The 22,017-nt window shown below is 40.5% G+C and overlaps 1 protein-coding gene across 1 annotated transcript in view; it reads left to right on the plus strand.

Annotated features, from left to right (window-relative positions):
• The window catches only part of ELK3 (ETS transcription factor ELK3), a 39,823-nt gene that overhangs the window by 2,793 nt on the left and 15,013 nt on the right, over positions 1-22,017 (plus strand). Inside the window, exon 2 of the mRNA XM_057425090.1 lies at positions 14,712-14,920. Coding sequence (XP_057281073.1) covers positions 14,714-14,920 — 207 coding nt within the window. The 5' untranslated portion in view covers positions 14,712-14,713. The remainder of the gene's footprint in view (positions 1-14,711; positions 14,921-22,017) is intronic.

A 22,017-nucleotide genomic window follows, 5' to 3' on the forward strand; every position in this document is an offset into this window, starting at 1 on the left:
GTCACTTTACAGAGGATGTTTACTAGTGGATCAGTGACACAATCTCTAGACACAGATACCTCTTGATTTCCTAGTTAGATGGAGAAGAATTTTTAGAACAGTGCGTAAACCAGAAAATGCTTAAGTTCTGTTTCAATCAAATGCGGTCATTGGGTAGTGAGAACCGTTTTCCGGTTCTGAAGTTTTATTTCTTTTGTCAAATTCTAAATTTTAGAGAGGTTTCTAATTGGGTGTGATGTTCAGAAATGTGCTGAGTGTGTTATGGAACAGTGTGGCGTACAACACCAAAACTCTCAGTGAAGAGCCCTTCCTAGCTCATGTTATCTCTCTTAGAAATACGGACATAATTTGCCCACTTATTGCATTAAATATTGCTGGAATTTCGGTGTGCCGTCTACTGAATCAGTGTAGGTGAAGCACACACTTTCACACACACAGTTATATATATGGTCTATCTACACTACATAAATTTCATATATTGCATTCACTCAGCATAAGTAAAACCATCTTGATGTCCTCATAGAAAAAAAGATGATGTAGTAATGTACCGCTTGTGTGTTCTGTATATTCGAAAGAGTGCATGAGAAGCAATCCATAGATATGTTAGAAATGCAACATTTCTGTTTGAAACAAAAAGAAAAAAAAATCCAGATATCAAGTAGTGCATGATGTTTCCACTCAGATAATAAAAGTGTCTTAAAGGTGTTTCCACCGTATGATTTTGTTCTTTTAACTGCTTTAATTTAAAAAAATACAATAGTGTGTGAGAAGAATACATAGTATCTGCTAAGGGATGAGATATTATCATAATTGCCTCTATCTCAGTTTTCCAAATCACTTCCGTGAGTTGTTCCTAAAAAGAAAAAACCTACAGACGTAGAGCCTTTCTGATACCACCTAGATGCAACAGCTGAAATAAGCAACACATCTCAGCTGCAGCCTACTTTGTAACTCTGTTTATAAACCACTCAGCATATGTATGTTTTTATATGTAGAAACACAAATCTCTTGTTTTATTCACTAGCAGTTCTTACTGCTTACTGATTCAGAGTGGTTCTTTGAGGTGAGAGCCTTGCTTTGTTTTCATGATTTAAGTTTAATGAAATAATATTAAGCAACGGGAGCAAAGACTGACGTATTCCCCTTTGCTGTGCATGAAGACCATTTATGTAAACCTTGCCTTCTCATTGTAATGCCTTTCTTGGGATAGAGGCTTCTTATGATAGAGGTATTCTCATGGGAAGTTATTACTGATTAAGTGACTTAATACAAATGAAGCTGAAAACTGCCTTAGTTAAAAAATCTGTTCTGGAGAACTTAGCAGAAAATGAAAGTAATTTTGCAGGTTCACCAAGGTGCATGGAGCTTGTTGCTTCCTCTGAGGGCTGCATATTTATATGTAGAAAGATAGGTATACGTAATATGGACATGGAGATCCATCAGCTGTGCAGAAAATACGAATCTTAGCCTTGGGAATGGAATTGTATAACAACATGTTGCCAAAATAAACAGACATTTGGCTACTAAAGATAAGGAAGAGTGTGATAAGGGTGGGAGAATCAACACACAGTTATTTAGGATGCATGTATTTATAAAAAAAATATTTTAGCAAGTGTATCTTGGTGATGTCACAGTTTGTATGGTCCTGTAGTTACCGTTATCTCTGTGAGTGGATCTCTGTCACAATGCTAAATAATCTAAGGTAGCGAAGAACTGATAAATTAGCTCATACTTCCTGCAAAGATGTGGTGGGTTGGGCTATTTTTGTGCAATTCAGACAATTTATCAGTCCATGGTTTTCTTCTGGCGGTGGTGGTTCCAGTGTGCAGCATGCCTCGATACTGCTGCTGGAATCCACCTGAGAGCCATGATACTCATTACTGGATGCTGTCAGCCTAGGCCTGTTTCAAAGGGTACTTACTGTTGGTTTTGAGCTGCTGCGTATCTTTTGTAACCACACCCAATGGTTCATGCAGCAGGCTGTCACTGATGGGCCTGTGTTGCACTGTGTATCCCTGGATTGATTCACCATGGCTTTTTCCTGGTGTTTCCCACAGTAGGGAATCTCACAGTCTTGAATCATTAGACAGATGTTTACTTCATCTGTGGCTTGTTAAATGAATCAACTAATATTCTGGAGGCTGCTGAGAGCTCATGAAAGACTGAATATGTCTGTTCTTGTGTTGGAGTATTTTGTTGAATAATGAATGATGAAAGAATTAGTCACGATTTTGAGGAGAACATTAAGGTGTAGGCGCAGGAAGTCCAGCTCACTGCACTGTAAAATACAAGGCTGCATGTATGGAAGCAAAGCAGATGAAGCACAAAGTACCTCACCTGTGCACTTCACAAAACCAAAATTCATCTTTACCCTTGAAACTTTCTTTAACTAATTGTGGGTTTATATGCCAGTAATTTATAGGCCAGGTTGGATGGGGCTTTGAGCAACCTGCTCTAGTGGGAGGTGTCCCTGCCCATGGCAGAGGTTTGGAAATGGATGATCTTTAAGGTCCCTTCCAACTCAACCCGTTCTATGACTTTAGAATTATATTAGAATTCGCATTCTTAAGGGTTTGCTGTTTAGAGTGGATTTAAATTTAAAAGCTCTTTGGAGGAGAATTGCTGCTTTTCTGTAAACAAAACATAAAGAAAATACCTGCCATCAGTATTAATATGAAAATATGACTAAGGAACTACATGCCAAATAATTCAATGCAAATTAGTAACTGTATAGTCATTCTGCATTTTTAATTTTGTATGTATACTGTGGTAGTTTTGCAGTACCAAAAAGTACCCTGGAACTGTTGATCTGCTTAATCAGCTGATGCGGTGCTGTGTTTTTGACTTTCAGCCTGGGAACAGTGCTGATAACACTGATGTTTTTAGTTGTTGCTAAGTGATGTTTACGCCAGCCAAGGACTTTTTGAGTCTCATGCTCTGTCAGGGAGGAGGGGAAGCCAGGAGGAAGCAGAGAGAGGACACTTGACCCAAATTAACCAAAGAGGTATTCCAGTACCAGTACCACAGCACATCATGCCTGGTACAGAAACTGGGGGAAGTTTCTCCTATGCTACTATTACTGTAGTAGTACTGTGGTATTTTTGCCTCTCCTTCAGGAGGAATCCACTGCCCCCTGCATGCATGGGTACATGCTGTATTCTGCTCACCTGTATGATGACACCTATGAACTTTTAGGAAAAATATCAATTATGTAAAGAGAAGTTTGTTTCTAAAGACTGTACATGTGCTCTGTCTACATCTGAACGGTTAGGCACAGCTCAGGGTCTTCAGAGGAAGAATTTCTGTAGGAAGCCACAAACTTCCTTTGTTTTGATCTTTTCAGGCACTTAGGCATGTATTTATTTTTGTGTGTGTCGGCACTTCTGTTAATGCACTGAGACAAACTGCATGTTGCAGACATTTAAATGGTAGCTTAAGCCTTGAATGTAGCTAAGGCATTGGAGTAGCTCTTGCTTGCTTTGTGCAAGTGTCCTCCTGGTCTTCCATAGCTCTCAATTTTGCAGTGTCAGGATGTGCTGAATGTGTGAAGGTTATCGCCCATTCTATGGCTTCCCTCAGATACATTTCAGAGAGTCGTTCCAGTCATGCCCATGTCTCTGCTTGCCAATTTACTAGACATTTGAAGATTCAGGGTATAGCTTGGATAATCTTTGCAAATACCAATTATTACGCTAATGTATTTTGGCTCGCATGCAAACAACCCTGTCTTCATTTCTTCTGCTTTAAAGTGTACAGTTTTTTTAATCTTGTTGATCCTAACTTGAAGACCTACTGAGGTAGTAGGAGAGGAAAATTTGCATCTTACACATTGTCTTTAGTTTGAGCTGTCATTAAATTATGTAATGGATCATTTGATTGTAAATTGTGTGATTCTCAAGCATTCAAAATTGATAAAAGATTTCTAAGCACTAACCCAAGTATTAAGTACTGTTAATGTAATTTTACAAAATGTGTATTTCTCTGAAAGAGAGGTTTGTGTAAAATATGCTTTCACAGTTGTACCAAAAAGAGTAGGCTTGGATTATGTACTTCATCTAAAGAATCTAAATGTTTTCAATCAAATGTCCTCCTATAAGTTTCCCATCCTCATTTTGCAAAACAGCTGAGAGTTCATCTGGAAAACAGATTTCTGTTACACATCCATTTGCCTTTAATGTGGTGTCAGCACCTCTTTACTGTATCTCTGTGTATTTCTTCATGTCTTTTGTTTGTTTGTTTGTTATGTAGAAAATTGATCAGATATATTTCAGTTTAAGCTTTTTGGGAAGGATACTAATGAACGTTATTGCTTTTAAATGTTTATATTGTGGTAATGTTGAGTGGCCTCTCTATCAAGTCACAGTACAGCACAAACAAGAAGTTTATAGACTCAATTGCCACTATTATCTCTTCCCAGCAATTAAGAGTAATTCATGAGAAGAAGCAATCTTTAAAAAGCATTTAAAAAGTAGAAACAAATTCCTGTTGCAGATCTGTTAGTGAAATCTGGAGAAAGTTGACTACCTTCAGAGAATTTCTTCCATATTATGCTAATATAGCTGAGATGGGTATGTGAGTTTAGATTCTAGATATAGACCTCTCTGAAGTCTGGTGACTCAGAGCAGACTCAGAGCAGCTGGTGTGTGTGGTTAGTTTAGCAAACTGTAAGTGTGGAATAGGGCTGGTGTAGAAAGTATGACTGCAACATTCCTTCAGTACTGCTGCTTTGATACTGAAGCTCTGCGATGCAAATGCTTCCAAAGCAGAGCAGTGTCAAGGCTGGGTTGGTTCCCTGGGAGCAGGGCACAATAAAACTGACTCTGCAGTGTCATCCAAGTTGAGGAGAGGTAGTAGATTCTTTATGTTTTATTTAAACATGAGGTTTTATCCAGGATTCAGCATACAAGTTGAAATAGTGGCTGTTGGGCATCCTGAGCAGCAGACACTAACAAACACTTAGTATACAGCAAAGTTTGCTGCAGTGATTGAAATAGTATGCCATTTGTCTCACCTTCATAATTTGCAGCAGCCACAGGAAATAGTTTAAGCACAAAGGACACACAGACAGTCCAGGAGAGTAACAACCAGATCTTCTCTTGGTTGAAATTTCATATGATACATTCTGTTGGGTATTCCAGTGTTTAATGAACAATGTTAGGGGAAACATGTAGGTGTGACCTTAAGTTCTTGTTTGTGTAATAGACAAGTGAATAATATCAGAAGATAAGAATCTTTTAATCTGGTTTCAGTTTAGTTTAGCTCATGATAAGCATGCATATCAGAACTTTGATTAGCATTGAGAAAGCAGGAGAATAGAAAAGTTTTGAGATTTTGACATGTAAGAATGACAATTTAGGTTTTTACTATGAGACAATTGCACACAGAAATAATAGCATTTAAAGTGAAATACAGACCTCCACTAGAGTTGTGACTAGTTGCTCGTTTTTTATGACTAAGGAACTTCCACCCTGGCTCATGCTGCAAGACCTACTGTGATAGCACTAATGTTTTGGGAAGAAACTGTTGGGGTAAAACATCTCCATATGCGCATAGGTTACTACCTGCTGAATTGTGTTACACTGTTTTCCGCACAATGCTGTGACTGACTCCCTTTGCTATATGAAAATATACAGGCAAACCTGTATGTTATTTAATAGTTTAAAGGCTCATTTTGCTAATCCAGCAAATTCTGAAAATTCAGCATGCACAGGGAGGTGAGCTCTGACTCTGTGTAAGCTGCAATGATCCTGCTGTGCTTTAGGTCTTGCAGAAATTACCAGCCACCTTGGTTTGCCTGAACAGAACTCCCAGGACTATGTTTCCTGCCCTTTGGCCGGGTTTCTCTCTGCTCAAAGTGTTAAAAAGACCTGCTTGTTTATCTAAGTTTGCAGTCAAGGAAAAATCAGTCAGGAGGGAAAGATTAGTTTAAAAAAATTGAATATGAAATGTATTAAAAGTAACATTTGAGGCAGTTGACGGTATTAATACACAATTTAAAATAGTAGGACCACTAGTATCAGTTACAAAGCATTTGGTCTGCTAGTTTAAGAAGGGAGTATAGATAAGGAAAAAGCATGTACATTTGGGAATAATTATTGCTTGGTATGTCAAGTAAACTTTCAGAAAAGCCACTGTTGCTGAAGACTTGATCCTCTGCCCTCCTTAGCTATCTTTTTGTTTTCATACTTATTTTCTCTGAATTTATCAAAAGGACTATCAGAAATTTTAGATAGGACAGTCAATCATGATCTGTGTCCTACTGATGCTGACAAAAATGTAAAAGGAAGTCATATGGGAAAAATAAACATATAGGGCTGGCTTTGAAAGCACAAGTCCCTGGGATTACAGTGTAGCATATTGCCAGCATGCCACAGATGTGCACCACATGAGCAGACAGAAAGCGGTGTGAGGAGTCTGCGTTCATTTTATGTCTGTCCCAAAGTGAATGGTTGGAGCCATTATGGATTTATGTAGTTTTGTTTATGGCTAGCTTGAGAAAGAGTTGAGCAGGTTATTTTTTTAAGGCTTTCTGAGGGAGGCAACTAGCGATGTTCCCTCCTGCTAAAGGCTTTAACTCCAGTCAGTTTAAACCTGTTTCTTGAATTGCATCCTCTGGAGAATCTGAAAACACTGGTGTTTTAGAGGCGATGTCATCACACCCCTGCTTGGCAGACGACCAGTCCTTTATTGTATTAATTTGGAGGTTACAGAACTTTCCTCCTTGGGACACCTGCCTCTGCCTTTCTTTGACTTAGTTAAAAGAATTAAAAGCTCCAAACATTGTATTACCAAACATGCCTACTGGAGGCGTTACTGGACATGTATGTTAGTGCTTTCTTTTCTGCAGTGGAACTTCATGTTATCCTATAATATTTTGCTAGATCTTGCTGCTGTCTCTTTAATGTTGCTCTTAACAACGGGACTCTGTTTATTTTTTTAAATGTGCCGGGCCAGAACAGTGGGTAATCTTGCTTGAGAAGGAGACCTAAATTATTACTGTAAATAAGCTTTTAAGTTAGAATATAAAGTTAAGACTGTTATGCTGGGCCAGCAGAATAGGCATGCCTCATGTGACTCCGTTAAGGATATCAGCCAGCAAAACCCTCTGTGCTTTTTTGGCACATCTTGAACCAGCCTGGATTTGTGTGGCAGCATTACTGTAGTTCTGCAGCAGGTCGGAACTTGTGCGCCAGGCGCCCTGTAACTTTTTCTAATGTTTCCACTGGGTGGTGCTGCAGGAATTCCTATTTATTTTTTTTATTTTTTTTTTACTTGAATCTGCATTTCCCAGAAAGACGCCTCTGAAATATAATAGGAGGAAGTCCTGATTTAGAAAGTTTTTGCAGTTTCAACACAATGGAAGAGCTTGGAGGATGCTCTGGCAGGAAATGTCCTGGTTGCTGGATGTGGAAAAATTACAAGCATTCTGTATCATACAGTTCCCTAAAGTGCCCCGAGTATGGATTGCAGCCTTAATTTGAGTTATTAACTTTACCAGAGAAAGTTCTGCGTCAAGTTAAAACAGGTATATTTACACACTTGGTTGTGAGATTAATTTTTCAAGGCCAATTAAATCAGCGGTAAGTTCTTCTGATGAGTACTTGAAAACTTTCTGAGTAAACAAACTGATATTTGATTTTCCTCCTTTCTGGCAGAATCACTAACTTCTCACCAACCACATCCTATTTATCACCCTTGAAGCATCTCTGTTGAGAAATAAAAGTGTGAGGACTGAGTCAGACTTTTGCCTTGTTCTTTGAAATGTTTCTGAGCAAGCATTGGGGCACATTTGGCAGTTGTCTGTAACCTCTCATGATATAATAACTGTTACACGGATGAATTTTCAGTGGAAAATGTTACAGCTGACTGAGGTTTTGATTATTGTAGGGAGGTTTCATTTCTGCACCAGCACCCTTTTGCTTCTGTAATCAAATATGAAACAAGTGTGCTTCAATTTTTTATAGAAAGTGAAATGTGAAAGAAAAACTGGCCTAAAGGATTTGTAAGCTGTTCAACTTTCCGTGCAGATGCTCACTTTAGAACTATGTTAAAAATTTATATAGCTAAAACAGCTAGAGACTGCCTTATTCTGTATTTTTCTCTCTTTAATGTTTGTCGTTATGGAATGGGCTTGTTTTAGTAGTTTCCAACAAAAGGTTTTAAGGACTCACATAACTGTAAGTATTAATATACTTAAAAAAAAACTTCAGTACGGTTTAGCAAAATCTCAATTTCTAGTATTGAGAAACAGTGTTTAAAAAAAGAGTAATGACAAACCAGCCATGTTCTTGCATGTGTTATTGCAGCAGTCATGTCAAGGGTTAAAATGAACCTGAGACACTTAGAAAAATAAAACCAGAGCTGCTGTTACAAACTGGGACAGATGTAGGAGGCCAGGTTTCCTGTGGCTCATTTTCCAGTTTCCTGGCTGCAACCTGCAGAAATAAAGGAAGCTGAATGCTAACGTGAATGAGAAGCTGACAATGCCCCACATCACGCTGCTCGGAGAAACGTGCTGCTGGCCAGAATTAGGATACAAAAGCAGTAAACGGATGTACAAAAAATATACACACGTTTTCCAGAGGAGTTGAAAAAGGGGGTTAGGGGTGGGGGGGTGGGGGTGTGTGTATGTGGAAAAAAAGGCATCTGTTACAGGGGAGTGCTGTGTGCTTGCAGAAACACACGCTTGCCTGTAAGGGAAATGGAAGTGGAGGTGTGCGCCTGCTGTGGTGGGGCATAAGAAAAGGAGCTGAATCTTTTGCAGCTGCTTTGGCTAGAGAAGGAATCATCAGTTTCTTCATACACTAAGGGAAATGAATTTCCCTGCCCTGACTCTCCCTCTTAATCTTTTTCATGTATATGTCTGATTGCCATCTCTGTGACTACCTATAGTGCATAATGCTGGCTAACACTTTTTATGTCTTCCTGATTTAATTGATCTCCAGCTGATTTTCTCAGCCTTTAGGCTCTCCACCCAGTCTGTCCCACTCAGCTGTCCCTCCTCTGCCCCAAGTCCCACAATAGCTCAGAGCCCCAGATGTACACCCTCTAAAACAGCAAAAGGCTGGTTTTGATTCTAATACCTGGAGGGATTCTTAGTTTTAGCCTTCAGAACTTGTTCTTGTTGATTGTTCAGGATCAGCAGTATATCTCTATTTTATAAAGGGGGCTTGGGAGCTAACATGGAGTGGGGAGAAAGAATCTAGGTAGGAAACCTGGAGTATGTGGGAGAATGGAAAATAAGAACACAGCTGTAATGTAGTTGTATGAAAGCTAAGGTCCTCTGCAGAGATCCTGAATGCTACAGAGCTGCTTTCCAGCTTTCTGCCTTTTTCTTCTAAGTTTTTCTGTGCAAGAGTCCTACAAAACTTAATGCCCAAAAGAGTATCCTACTTAACTCACAGTTAATGTCATAAATCTTTCTGATGCTGAGCTTTGTATTTAGCTAGCTTTGTCTCTGAACCCCCTGGTTTTCTACTGCTTGGATTTAAAATGGCTTTCTTATTGGTTTCTTTTCCCCAGCAGGTCAATGACTTTCTTTTGGACCTGAATACCACTTTACTGACATTTTGTCCTATGGAATTTTGTATGTATTGTCTTGATTAAAAAAAAAACAACCAGAAGGTAAAGCAGTCACCAGCATGTGTATTCATATGTCTTAACTTTTCTAGTGTAACTTACATAATGTTTTCATAATGCTTGCTCGTTCCCGTAGAAGTCAGTCTCCATATATTAGGGGGAAAGCCAGTGTTTGGCCTGTGGGCCTCTCATCTAAGTGAGGAATTTGGGCACCTCAAAATTCCAGGAATTTACAGGAAAATAACCTCTTAAATGGGATGCTTTGCGTGTGGATGTGTCTGTCCTTTTCTCTTATTCTCTTCTGGGAGAGTTTACAGTGTTGACTTTGCTGCTCCGAGGTCAGGCATTTCCGGTAGTCCCTTGATTTGGTTGAAATGAATAGGGGCAGTATTATCAGCACAGATACTCTGTGTTGTGTCCTTCCCACATCAGTTCTGAACTTAAAATGTGATGTGTGGAGATCACATTGTACCACACTGACCATGCAGTTGGTAGGCTTTGTATGGGGCGGACGTGCTTTTGAAGGGAGTGTAAATGGGTAACACAGAGGGTGTTAGTGTAGTTACTTGTCACAGCTGCCTGAGAAATGGACTGTCAGAAAACTTGGTTCTGAAACATCCTTTTGCTGTCTAACATAGCGTTTCCAAGTATAATTCCTTCTAGCTATGCCGGTGATAATTTGTATCAGTGGTAGTGGAACTGATCACAAAGTAAAATTACTAGGCTATTTAGGTCAGGTCAACCTAGCTATTTCTATTTCATGGCTTAGAAGATATCTTTGACTCTCAAATGCATTGTGTAAATGTTTAAAGAATGGTATGATGAGAAAACCACATGTGTTAAGGTTAAGGGATGAAAAAATTAATGGCCTTTTTTGTGTATATGAAATTTTGACTAGGCTTTCTGTCAGGGTCCAATTGGAGAAAACCCCAGTGTTGGACCCTGTTATGTTCGTTATCCCACAAGTGGAATTAAGACGCAAACAAGGTCAAGTACCATAATTGATCAATTGTTTTATTATGAAAAGACAGTTATTATAAAAAAGGGAAACTATTGTAATAAAAGGGATAATAATAGGACAGATTGGAAAAAAGGCAGAAAATAAAGCAAGAATTCAGGGTGCAGAGAGGGAGTCACCACCGTGGATCCAGTGGTGTCCTGAGGATCTGTTGGTTTTGGTGGTGAGAGTTCTCCAGTGTTTGTAGTTGGTATCGGAGCAGAGTGTCCCCTAAAGGTCCATAGTAGTCGTTGGAGGTGGGTGTCCTCATGAAGGTGTCCTTCTGGAGTTGTCCCCTTGAAGGTACACTGTGGACTGTGTCTCAGGGAGTTGTCCTTACGGCAATGTCTTGTGGAGGGTGTCCATCAGGGTCCGTAGTGGTCATCGGTGGAGAATGTCCTCATGGAGTGTCCTTCTGGAGTCATCCTCATGGCAGTGGCTCCTTCTTGTGATTACTTTTTCCCCCTTTTATAATGAGTTGGAGGGAGTACCTGTGTTCTTCATGTCATGTATTACATGGTCCTGATGGACCAGTTTCCCTGGTCTTGCAGCAGTTCTTGGGATAATGGATAGCAATTCCTCACACCAATCCTCGAAGTAATGGATGGAAGAGCCTTAGCTCTTTCCTACTCATCCCTCAGGCAATGGATGGTGGAGTACCAGTTCAGCTCCTCATACCCTTCTCCCAGGCAATGGACATTGGAGTCTTAACTCCTCCCACCCATCTCTGAGAAAAAAGATAGGTGGAATTCCATCTCAGCTTCTCATACCAATCCTTGAGACAATGGACAGTGAAGTCTGATTTCAGATCAGTCTCTCACACTTTCCATGACACAGAATGCATGTTTCTTTAGATGGATGTCATTATCTAAATAAGTGATTTTTTTGTCTAATCCATGTAATTTAGTATGTGGCTCCATGTATAATTTATTGTCCAGCATTCAGATCCTCTATTGAGCACAGAAGTGATGGGAATATTTATTATTTCTATTTAATATTAACAAAGAGTTGAATGAAATGTGAAATATATGCCTGGTAGGAAGTGACCATATCCTAGCATCCAATTCTGTTAAATCAAGGCAAGACACTGAATTCCCTTTGAGTCAGTAAAAATTCAAAAGAATTAGAAAAGGCATAGATGCAGTACAATCTTTTCTGAAGATTTGTGACTCCTCCCACTCATAATTCATAATAACTTTTAATACAGGTACCACATTTTTGGTTAAATTATATTTGAACCACTTTGAAAAAGGTGGCAGTAACCTTTTGTGTAATAACTTGATGGAAGTCACCTCTCCTTAGTCACTGGGGCATACAGTATGGAATGGGTACTCCTATAGGTTGTTCTCACCCAGGCTTGTACTGTTCATGCATTTTGCGTTATGCCTATGGCTGAGTCACCATGAGACCCAGTAGGTAAAAATGGAATCCAAAACTGTTTACATTTTACAAATGATAAGCATCAGAAAACAGGTTCGTAGTAGAAAATGTAGTACGATGTTAGCTGTAGGTTACCCTGTGAGTGTTCTTGGGCAGAGGTGAATGGGAGTGGAGGAGACTGCAGCAAAATGCACTTCACTGTGAGTTCCGTTGCAGCTGAACTCTGGGAAGAGGCATTATTGCTCTGAAGGAGAATGTAATTTAAGGTCTGATAGAATTGCATCTCTGAAGTGTTGTACTGCTTTGGCTAATGTCATGGTGGTAAACTTTATATTAGTACTTCTATGGCTCTCTTCCACCTTTAATTTCTTCAGCTGAAGTTCTACTGACAGGTCTTTTGTAGTGTGGGACACCTGTACACATTGTAAGACAATTTTAAAGGAAGATATTTAGAAGTTGCTTCTAATTTTCTAGAGCAAAAAAAGTTCTGTTTGTGATTTTTTGTTTGGAAGAGTTGTATGATACAAGCTGAAATTATGCAGAGTATTGCTGTATGTGATGAATGGAAACTAAGATTATTTTAAAGAGTATGACTGTATATACCTACACATGTTTAGTGAAATTGCAAAATTTATGAATATTAATTAAAAAGTGTGTATATATGTTGCCACTTTAATAGGGATGCTTTATTAGCTATTATATAGATGAATAATCCATTAAAGATGTTAATACTTGCACAGTTGGTGTAGTTTAAAGGAACTTTTTAAAGACTGTAAAGCAAGTGTATAACTTTCAGATATATTTAATTTATTTAATTCTAGCTATAGATTTTTTTCTTGCCTTGCAGTAAGTGGAAAAGAATTTGTATAAAGTAATAAAACATGCAATGAAGCAAATGTAAACTTTTGAAAGCACCAGATCGTTTATATAGGCGGTTCTGTTTCAGGGATACCTAACAGTGCTCGGAGCCTCTACCCTCTCTTGAAGGTGCTGCATAGTTCCTGTTTTACACAACTGGGTGTCAGGGATAGGTACTTTTGTCCTTGTCATTCAGACTGGATTCTCGGTTAAAGAAATGAGGCTTCTGCAGGGACAAGAAAACCATCATTAATTCTGCAAACCCTTGTTCGGCCACTGTTGAAATTATTTGGACCAAAATAGAGCTCCAAATTGTGCTTTTCTGTAATACTATTGACGACATTCTCTAGTGTCTTTTAGTTGCTTTTACACTATCTTCTGCGATTTATTTTCCTTTATACTAGTGGAGTTTATGCAGCATGATTTCCTTATTGCTAGTGAACTTGAAGAGGCCAATTTTCCTTCAGCTGCCTGCTGTACTGTTCCCTGCGGAAGACAGAAGTTTTGTGCCCTCTTGTGGTCAACACACCAAGGAAAGCGTCAGGCAGTAAATCTGGCATGTTATGGCCCTGTTATCTGCTAGGAAGCAAACAGTAAAATATTAAGGATCAAGGAAGTTAAAAAACATAAGCTTGTTTAAAGACAAAAATATCCATTGTTACACGTACAAAGATAAGTCAAATAACACCATTAACATCATAGTCAGGTAACTCAGTAATACTGGCATCTTTAAACCTGCATTAGTTACACATAACATGTCCTAATTAACTATCAGAAGAGGCCAGGAAAAACATTGTTTGATACAGTGGTAACATACTGAGACTTGGAATGTTTTTGAAAGTGGGGGGCAACCTCATTTTTAGCTGCATCTTCATTTCATTAATAAACTGTCTTCAGTGGTAATGCTCCCAAGTTTTGTGTGTATTATGTCTTGTGCTGAATTGAAATATACTAACTCTTAAGTTTGTCTAATTATTTTGAATGCAGTGCCTGAAAAAGAGGTTTATTTAGGGAGGGTTCAGTAGCACAGCCAGTTAGCAGAGACAAAAGTATTCAAGCACCCTTTAGCAGAGACAAAAAATATATTCAATCACCCTTAGAAGTTAGACTCAGGCACTGTTAAAAATATTCCTAGTTCTCAATCATACGTATGATAACAAGAAATCCTTGTTAGAGAAAGGTTCAGGGTAAACAACACTTACTTTTCTGTGCTTAAGTGTACTGAACTTTCAGCATTTCTGCAACGTAGATAACATCTTCTGAGCTACTTGAAATGGCAAACAGAAGCAGCAGAGGCATTTCAGACCCTGGAAGAAACAAAATAGGCAAAGGCCATATGATACCAGCAAGGCAGGTGCCTGTGGTGAGGAGGAAAGAGTTTGGTTTCTGGTCCTCTAACCAAAGGCAACTGCTCTGGTCTTTCCTTTTCCTCCCCTTCTACACAGTGACATACCTGAAAGAGTTCAGTATGCTCCTCATGACAGTAAATAGCAGTTTTTCCGGCTCATTTCACCAGATAGTTACATCAAGTACTTTCTTCTCTCCCTTCACCTCACCTCCCCCGTATGTTCCTTTGAAGAGTGGTTGCATACACTGAATTGAAGATACTAACTGGAGATGACTGTACCGTATGAACTATGTGGGCAGTGCTTTTCTAACTACTTACTGTTTTATGTATCCCTTCAGAAAATAGCTGTGGAAAAAAATACTGAAACGGCAGTGCGAGACCTGTAGGTCTGGTGGATGTTTGGTTGTAAATGATACAGCCGCTTCCTTTGCTCAGTTATGTAGGATGATTCTGCAAGTTCTACACAGAACTTGTTACTGAAAAAAGCATTGAGTGGACCGCCTGCTTCTGAATGTTTTTCACACTGTTGCTCTCCTTTGTCCCTTGTAGGTATGGAGAGTGCAATCACACTGTGGCAGTTCCTTTTGCAGTTGCTGCTAGACCAGAAACATGAGCACCTGATTTGCTGGACATCTAATGATGGCGAGTTCAAGCTACTCAAGGCAGAAGAAGTGGCTAAGCTGTGGGGACTCAGAAAAAACAAAACTAATATGAATTATGACAAGCTGAGCCGGGCGCTCAGATACTATTATGACAAGGTAAATTTTGTTATTCTCGTGCAGACTAAGAAAATACAAACACTAGTATCTCACCTCTATGTGGAAACAATTCAAAACTTCCTCTAACTAGCTTTTACAACAGACAGCAGTACTGAAGGCAATCACAGTGGAGGTAAGAGGGCAGCTGAAAGGTGCACAGGAAAACACTGCACATCCCACTGCCTGAGGAGGGGAGGTTTTGACCTAGGTTTACACTTACTGATGCTTTCATGTGTTTATGCGTTTGGCTACCCAATATTTTCTGTAGCTTTTGACAACAATAAAATAACTGTTGATAACAGAGAACTGTTTGATTATTACAGCCTGATAGGATCTTCTGTAATGCAGGGAGGTGGTAGACAGCAGTAATAACTGCAATGCAGCAGTCAGAGTGTGGCAGCTTTACCAGCGGGTATCACCCGTGTCAGAACAAGGAAAAGACAAACAACTAACTCAGCAGCATAGAGGGTGGGGTTGAGGTTTCACAGTTTTCATGGGAAACATATTTTGGAACATAGATCCTGTTGGCCAGTGTTTTAGTTAGTCTTTCGTGAGCTTTCTGATAAATCATTTTGACAACTGTATCAGATCCTAATTTATTAGCTGGAAATACAGTGCCGAAACATTCCTACAGTTATGACTGCAGTATTACCTCAGCAGGATCTTACTGTAACTATTCCTTTGTTAATGCTCAGTGTTTCAAGGAGTTTGGACATTTTCCACTATGTCATTTTAGGGCAAAGTCTGTGTTAGTTTCAACAGCAGTCCAGGTTATATGTTGCTATCACTTAATCAGCAGTGATATGTATAAGAGAGCACTAATGTCGTATCTTACTGCATGAAAGTGCAGAATAAGGGTAGCAAGCAGAGGGAAAAGAAGCAGATCAGATGGTGGGCTTCAGAGCAGGGATGTATTTGGGTCCATTTGTCAAGGCAGTAGTCTCGTGCAGAGTTCATCTCACGTGAAGACTGTATTTGCTGTCGAATTTTAAATTTACTACCACTTGGAAACTTACCCTCTGGGTATCTCAGGTTAAAATAATGAAACGTGCTTTTTTTGGGGTTTCTTCATCCAGTTTTTCTGCCCTTGCAAGACCTACTACATTTTGCTCCTTCTTCACAGGTACATCTGTTGAGCTTTGATAGAAATAATAAGACCCAAGAAATCAGCACAGTTTAGGCAGCCAACTTATATCTAACAAGCTGTGGTTATTTGTGTATTCTCAGAAGCTGGTTACAGGCAGATAGTGTAGGCATACACTTAGCACAGTAGGGCTGTTGGCTGCTGAGAGCTCCACTTTCAGCCTCTTTATTTAAAACTGAAATCTGAAATAATAACATATTTAATACAGTAATCTGTAATTTTTTTAGATCCTTCAATTTGCTTCTGATTTGCAGCCATCGTGAGCATGCCCACAATCTAGAAGAGGTCAGTAGAGGTTACTTACAGGTAACTCCTCTGGAAATAAAACTTCTGCAGTGTAGTGGGTGTACATAAGATCACTGTCACTCTCATGAAGCCATACTTCACTTTGGCATTTAGTCCTTGGTCTTATTCTTCATCAGGAAGCAAGGTGGCAACAGTACAACAGAGAATGCAAAAACAAGAACAGTGAATAACCAGGTTATGTGTTAGATTGTTGGAAGAGACAGATATTTGAAGGAAATCTTTCAGACCTATCAAGGTGCTAGAAGGAAAAGAATGCAGAGCACACATATGGAGGTGCTAAAGATTTTGCATATTCACCTTTCTCTATTTTTGACTTCAACAGGTTCAAGGAGTTTCCAAATTTTTTTGCCACCCTTTTTTGGATTAACATTGTATTTTGTTTATTGGTTAATATTAAATCTGTTCAGGATTATTTCCCCTTAATTGGAGTTTAAAAAATAACATGTCTAAATTATGTCTAAGTTTTACTATTTTCTATATTCTTGAAGATTAAATATGGAAAAGGACTGTTATAGATTTTGTATACTAAAAAGGAAAACTTCATAGCCATGCTTACTGGTCTGTTCTCATCTTGGTTTCTCAGAAGAGGCAGCGAGATGAGGTTATGCAGTGAGTAACACCAGTGTTTGGCATGATTATGGCATGTTTGCTGTGTGCACAAGGCAGAGGAAACTAGATACTACTGCTGAACTCAGCTTGGTGTACTGTTGTCATGTATTATTTAGTGCACTAAATGTATTAATTATTGCACTAATATATGCAATGTATTAATTGCACTATACTATATAGTGTATTAATTACTGTGCTGTATGCATCTTGTGTTAATTAGTGCACTAATTCGGGAAGGGCAGAGTGGGGCTGGGCACTATGCAGCCAGTCTAACACAGCAGTCAAATCCCATGCTGATTGCAAATTATCTGTGCACAATTGGATGGTTAGACTTTTCACTACTCACATTGGAATTTGGAAGAGCTCCTCCTGTTAATTTCAGGTTTAAAGCGTTAAGTTTTGCAGTGAAATGTTTTTAGTATTTTGTCAATTAGAAGTCAGGTTTTCCCAGTTAACAAGTTCAAAGGAGGCCTGACTGAGAAGCACAAAAGGATTCAGGGAGGACAGTGCAGTGGCTGTTCCAAGCAGTTGGTGTGATGAATTCCCCTTCACTAAGTGCTAAAAAGGCTTCTGCTCAGCATGGGGAAGCTCGCTTCATTATATGACTATAACCCCTCCGATTATAAACTTGACTGGGATCAATGGAGACAGAGTGCCTGTTGGTGAGTGAACAGCATATCCAGGCAGAGCCCAAATACACAGTGACCGGATATTGCTTAAAAACAAGGTACGAGAGATTTGTAGCACTTGTCCTTTGAGCTCTCTCTGATCTCTTCAAGCATAACAGCTCCTAGAGGCTCCCTTTCTCCTTTTATTCCTTAACCCTTACTTTCTTAACCCTTACACTGTTTACAGTTGCCCCCTCCAGCGCACACACACCTCAGTCATCTGTGTTGTCTCTGCTCATGCAGCATCTGCCAGAGGAGTGCCTCCACAGTTTCTCTGTCACCAGGGTGACAGAGTCAGCAGGGCTCTGGCTGAGGTGATTGCTTGGTGTTCTTACACCTGCTTTCTTGGACTGTGTGCTCTCTTCTGTCTGCAGATTCCATCTAGGTCTGGCACAAGGATTTGGGCTGTTTTTCCAGGAGTTCTGCAGCCCAGTGGAGGTCATAGCTCCTGTGGAGAGAAGGATAAGCTCCTTCTTCCTTCTGTATTGTGATCAGGGTTTGAACCCCAAGCCAAAACCATAGCTATTGCTATTTAAATTGAAGGAATAACTCCTTTAGCAGAAAACAGTGGGAGCTTCTTGCTCTCTGGGTGTGGAGTGTTGGGTCCTGTTGGCTCCCAAGCAGTGGGGAAAGGCAGATTGTTAGCAGAGTGCAGAGGGACAAAGAACTTCCAGCAGGTTTTGAAGTGTGAGAGATAGTGACATAAGATAGCAGATGATGAATCCTAGTTGTCTGGCAGGGAGTGCTCAGCAGTGCGTTCAGTCCTAAATGCTTCCTATGCCTTCAGTTCAGTCTGTGCTTCATGGCACAGAAAGGGAAGAAGGTGATGAAGGAAGGAAAGGCTACTTGGCATTCTTGTTTCTCTTCTGAGGACATAAGGGGAAGGCCTGGTGAGGTGACTTTTGTTCTCCTCTCCCCTGGACCATTCACCATTTTGTGGGGTAAACCAAGAGCAATCTAGACCTTGAGGTAGCCTTAAAGAACCTTCTGAGATCCTTGTCCCTTACCCTTGCTATTGGCAGTGGTGGATGCATTGGCAGCTGGATGTGCTGGGGCAAATGGGATACACACTGAGCAAATGGATAAACATTGTGCTGCAGGCTGGGGAGTGCCAGTGGGGAAGACAAGAGGCAGAACTTTGGAGAAGACTCCATTTGGGTCATGGAATTATCAACAAGGACTTCTTTACCTATAACCCAAATGGTGAGGCAGCATGTGAGTTTGAGGCAAGGGGCAGTGATCTTGTGGAGATCATGGTGGCGCATGGGATGGGACTTCCTTTCTTGGGCTGCCCTCTGCTGCTGCTGCGTAGAGCTGACACAGAGCTACTGCTTCACGGTTTGTCTTTGAAATTATTCACCATGGAGAAGCAGAAACTGATCACTGGATAAATGCGGGTTTATGAGCTCTGCCTTTTGCTTGGGGGGAACACTGGCTTGTTAAAATTCATCATCTGGTTCAGCTGAACTTAAAAGTAAATTAATTCCAGTACTGGGGAAAAATAACAGAATTAGGACATGTTCTTAGCCAGGCTTTGAAAGCAAGCGTGACGTGTTGTTGAGGCTGATGGCTAGATTTGTGTTAAATTAACACATAAAGCACCCCAGGAAATGTAGCGTGGCACGTCTTGATTGTAATTTGCTACCATGATTCTGGTTGCTGAAGGTTTGTAGATAATCTGAAGACTTTCCATTTCCTGTTTCGTTTGTTATGTGAATTTGCCTCCCCCCTTCTTATTTAATGCATTACCCCTGTTGCCTCAACAGAGCAGCAGAACAGGTAACAGCGCTGAGGAAAGGCACCCTCCACTCTCTACCTACAGCTCGAGTAGCATGTCACACACTTCTGCTGTTCAGAAGTCTCTTGTAATGCTTTCAGGAAACACTTCACATCTATTCCCACACAGCGCACTTTAGCTTCACATGTAGAACTAAAATATAAGTAGGATTAGTAGGTTTCTTTCTGTTGGAGTTGCTTAGTTGCTTTGTTTTATGGTAGCTGTAATGACAGGTATCTTTTAAAAGCCTCTGGAGGTTTCAAGACTACTAAAGCTCTCCATGAATATTTCAAGATGACACCACAAGAGGGAAGCTGGTGAGTTTTCCCCATTAGGTTTTTAGAGGGAAGGAGGGCAAATCCAGGAAATTCCATGCCGATACAGACATTAATAGGATGTAACAGTTGTGGAATCAAGCCCTCAGAAGTTAGGAAATGCAAGAATCGCAGTTCCCTGGGTAACCTTAGTGTTTGCATGAGTTATGCTGCATCTTTAATTACACAGACACATACCGTTGCGATGAGCAGCTATTCAATATTTTTGCATCCTCTCTAGCAGTGTGTGGCCCCAGGCCTTGCTCAGTGAGTGTATTCAGTCTGTCTTCTAAAGACAGAATAAATCATTCTAGTTTTGGTTAACGGCTGCCCGCTTATGCAGATAGGTTGGCAGTATGATGTATAGAATATAAATAATACCAGCTTCTTTGTGCTTGTTGCAGTGCTCAGGGGACAGAGCTTCTCATGCTCTTAGGATTCAGAGGAGCCCATGGCATTCCCTTCTTTAACAAGTCAGACCCAGTAGCTTGGTCACTCGTCCTGTTTTTAATGCCCAAGTGTGGGTGGCAGTGTGGAATAATTGTTTTGGGAAGAGGGGCCTTGCTTGGTCTGCTTAGAGAACTTCAGGGTATAAACGAATAAAGAAAACTTTTATTTTACTTTTGGGAAGGTCTTCTCTTGAGTTATGTCAGGGAAAAAGAACATTACAATAAAAGAACAGGGGTATGATGGTGCTAGAGTAGCAGCTCTACATTTTGTAGTGGTACAGGTAGGAGATGTTACAAGGAGATACTTGAAGGAGCATTAGAAAATAGCTTTATTGAGAAGTGGAAGGAGCTTTGTTCAAAAACAGTGTGCGGAAGTCAAGAAAGTGCTTGTGTGAAATGGCATAGAAGTGGTTATTGAGTGCTGTCCTTATGGAAAGATGGGAGTAAAGAATCTGATACTCAGTAAGGTGATGGTAGAGGAGAAAACCCAAGAGCTTCTCTGAAAGGAGTGACAAATAGCTCATGTCTGATGTGAGAGGAAAGGGACTTACCGTGAACTGCAGCAGTGAAAGCAGGGAACCTGACCAAAGGTGCCAGCCAGAGGAATGGCCTTTGTCTTCCAGATGGAGGTGGGTAAGGAAAGACAGAAATCCAGCTAAATGAGCACCTTGTGCTTCCAAAGCTCAGCATAGCTGCACAAGCTGGTAGCACCTGTGTCTCCATTAAACATTTTACAGAAATCTAGCTTCTACACACACAGTGTAATAAGCAGAGCGCATAAACAGAATCTGCCTGCCTGCACATGCTGATGTGGACACACGGCCCCTCTTTTTTAAAGCAAATTGTGCAGCCACAGGTACCAGCATACGTACTTCAGATATTGGACTGTGAGCAGCCCTCTCTGGGTAGGGTTCCCAGTGCTTGGAGGTAGTCTTGGCTCCCTCCTGATAGAGTCCTGTGAGGAATCCATAGCCTAAGCATCCCTGCATGTGTTGCATCCCTCAGTACTCTTGGAGCTAGGAAATGTGCAACACATCCAAATGGGAGTTAAGTGCAGCAGCTACAGTTCTGGTCCTTCTCCTTCTTTCCCAAGCAGGGATGTTTGATACCTGCAGACAAGTTTATCCTGTTCTGATGAGTTTGAGTTCTCAGGTCAGTTCCTGGGAGGAGGAAAAAAGTCCCCGTCTGGTCTTCCAGCCCCTGAGGCCCCACATTAGTCTGAAGTTCAACTAGGAACTGGGTCCCATTTCCCAGCTCAGTCTCCCAAGTGGCTCCTGCAGCCAGAAAACTTGCTAGCTAGCAGGTTTGAGCCAAGCCACTAAAATCCCTGTGTCACACTGGTCATATAGTTATACCTTAGATCTAGATGGCTCAAACAGGAAGTAAGAGTCAGAGCTGATGAAAATAAAACGCAAAAACATGATAGTGGAAATGAAGTCTGAGTTGTACCAATGCGCAGGGAAACTTTGGGAACAAAGAAAAAAGTGGAAAGAAACTCAGAGGTCATATGCTGTTGAGACGGGCAAACGGCTCCTGTGTATTTTGGGAAGGCTTCCTAAAGTAGTAGTGCTCCAACCACATTATAGCCTGGTTTAAGCTGCAGGGGGAACCAGGCCACTGAGCCTTTGGCATCTAGCTCAGCCAGCTAGTCTGTGGAGAAGGATGGGGAGAGAGCCCTATCCCTCCGATTGATTTACAGCACTTGGGTAAGGCTGGGTTTGGAGGTGCATGAACTGAGGGTCTGAAGTGATGTGGTGTGAGTAAGTCTGAGCTCCCTAACGGCTGCTGTGCTAGAGCAGACATCAGGCAGTGCTGTACTATTTGTATTGG

Source organism: Pezoporus wallicus, unplaced genomic scaffold (genome assembly GCF_028554395.1).
Source record: "Pezoporus wallicus isolate ANWC-B61680 ecotype Strahan unplaced genomic scaffold, APGP_CSIRO_Pwel_v1 scaffold_3294, whole genome shotgun sequence".
Classification (NCBI taxonomy): Eukaryota; Metazoa; Chordata; class Aves; order Psittaciformes; family Psittacidae; genus Pezoporus; species Pezoporus wallicus.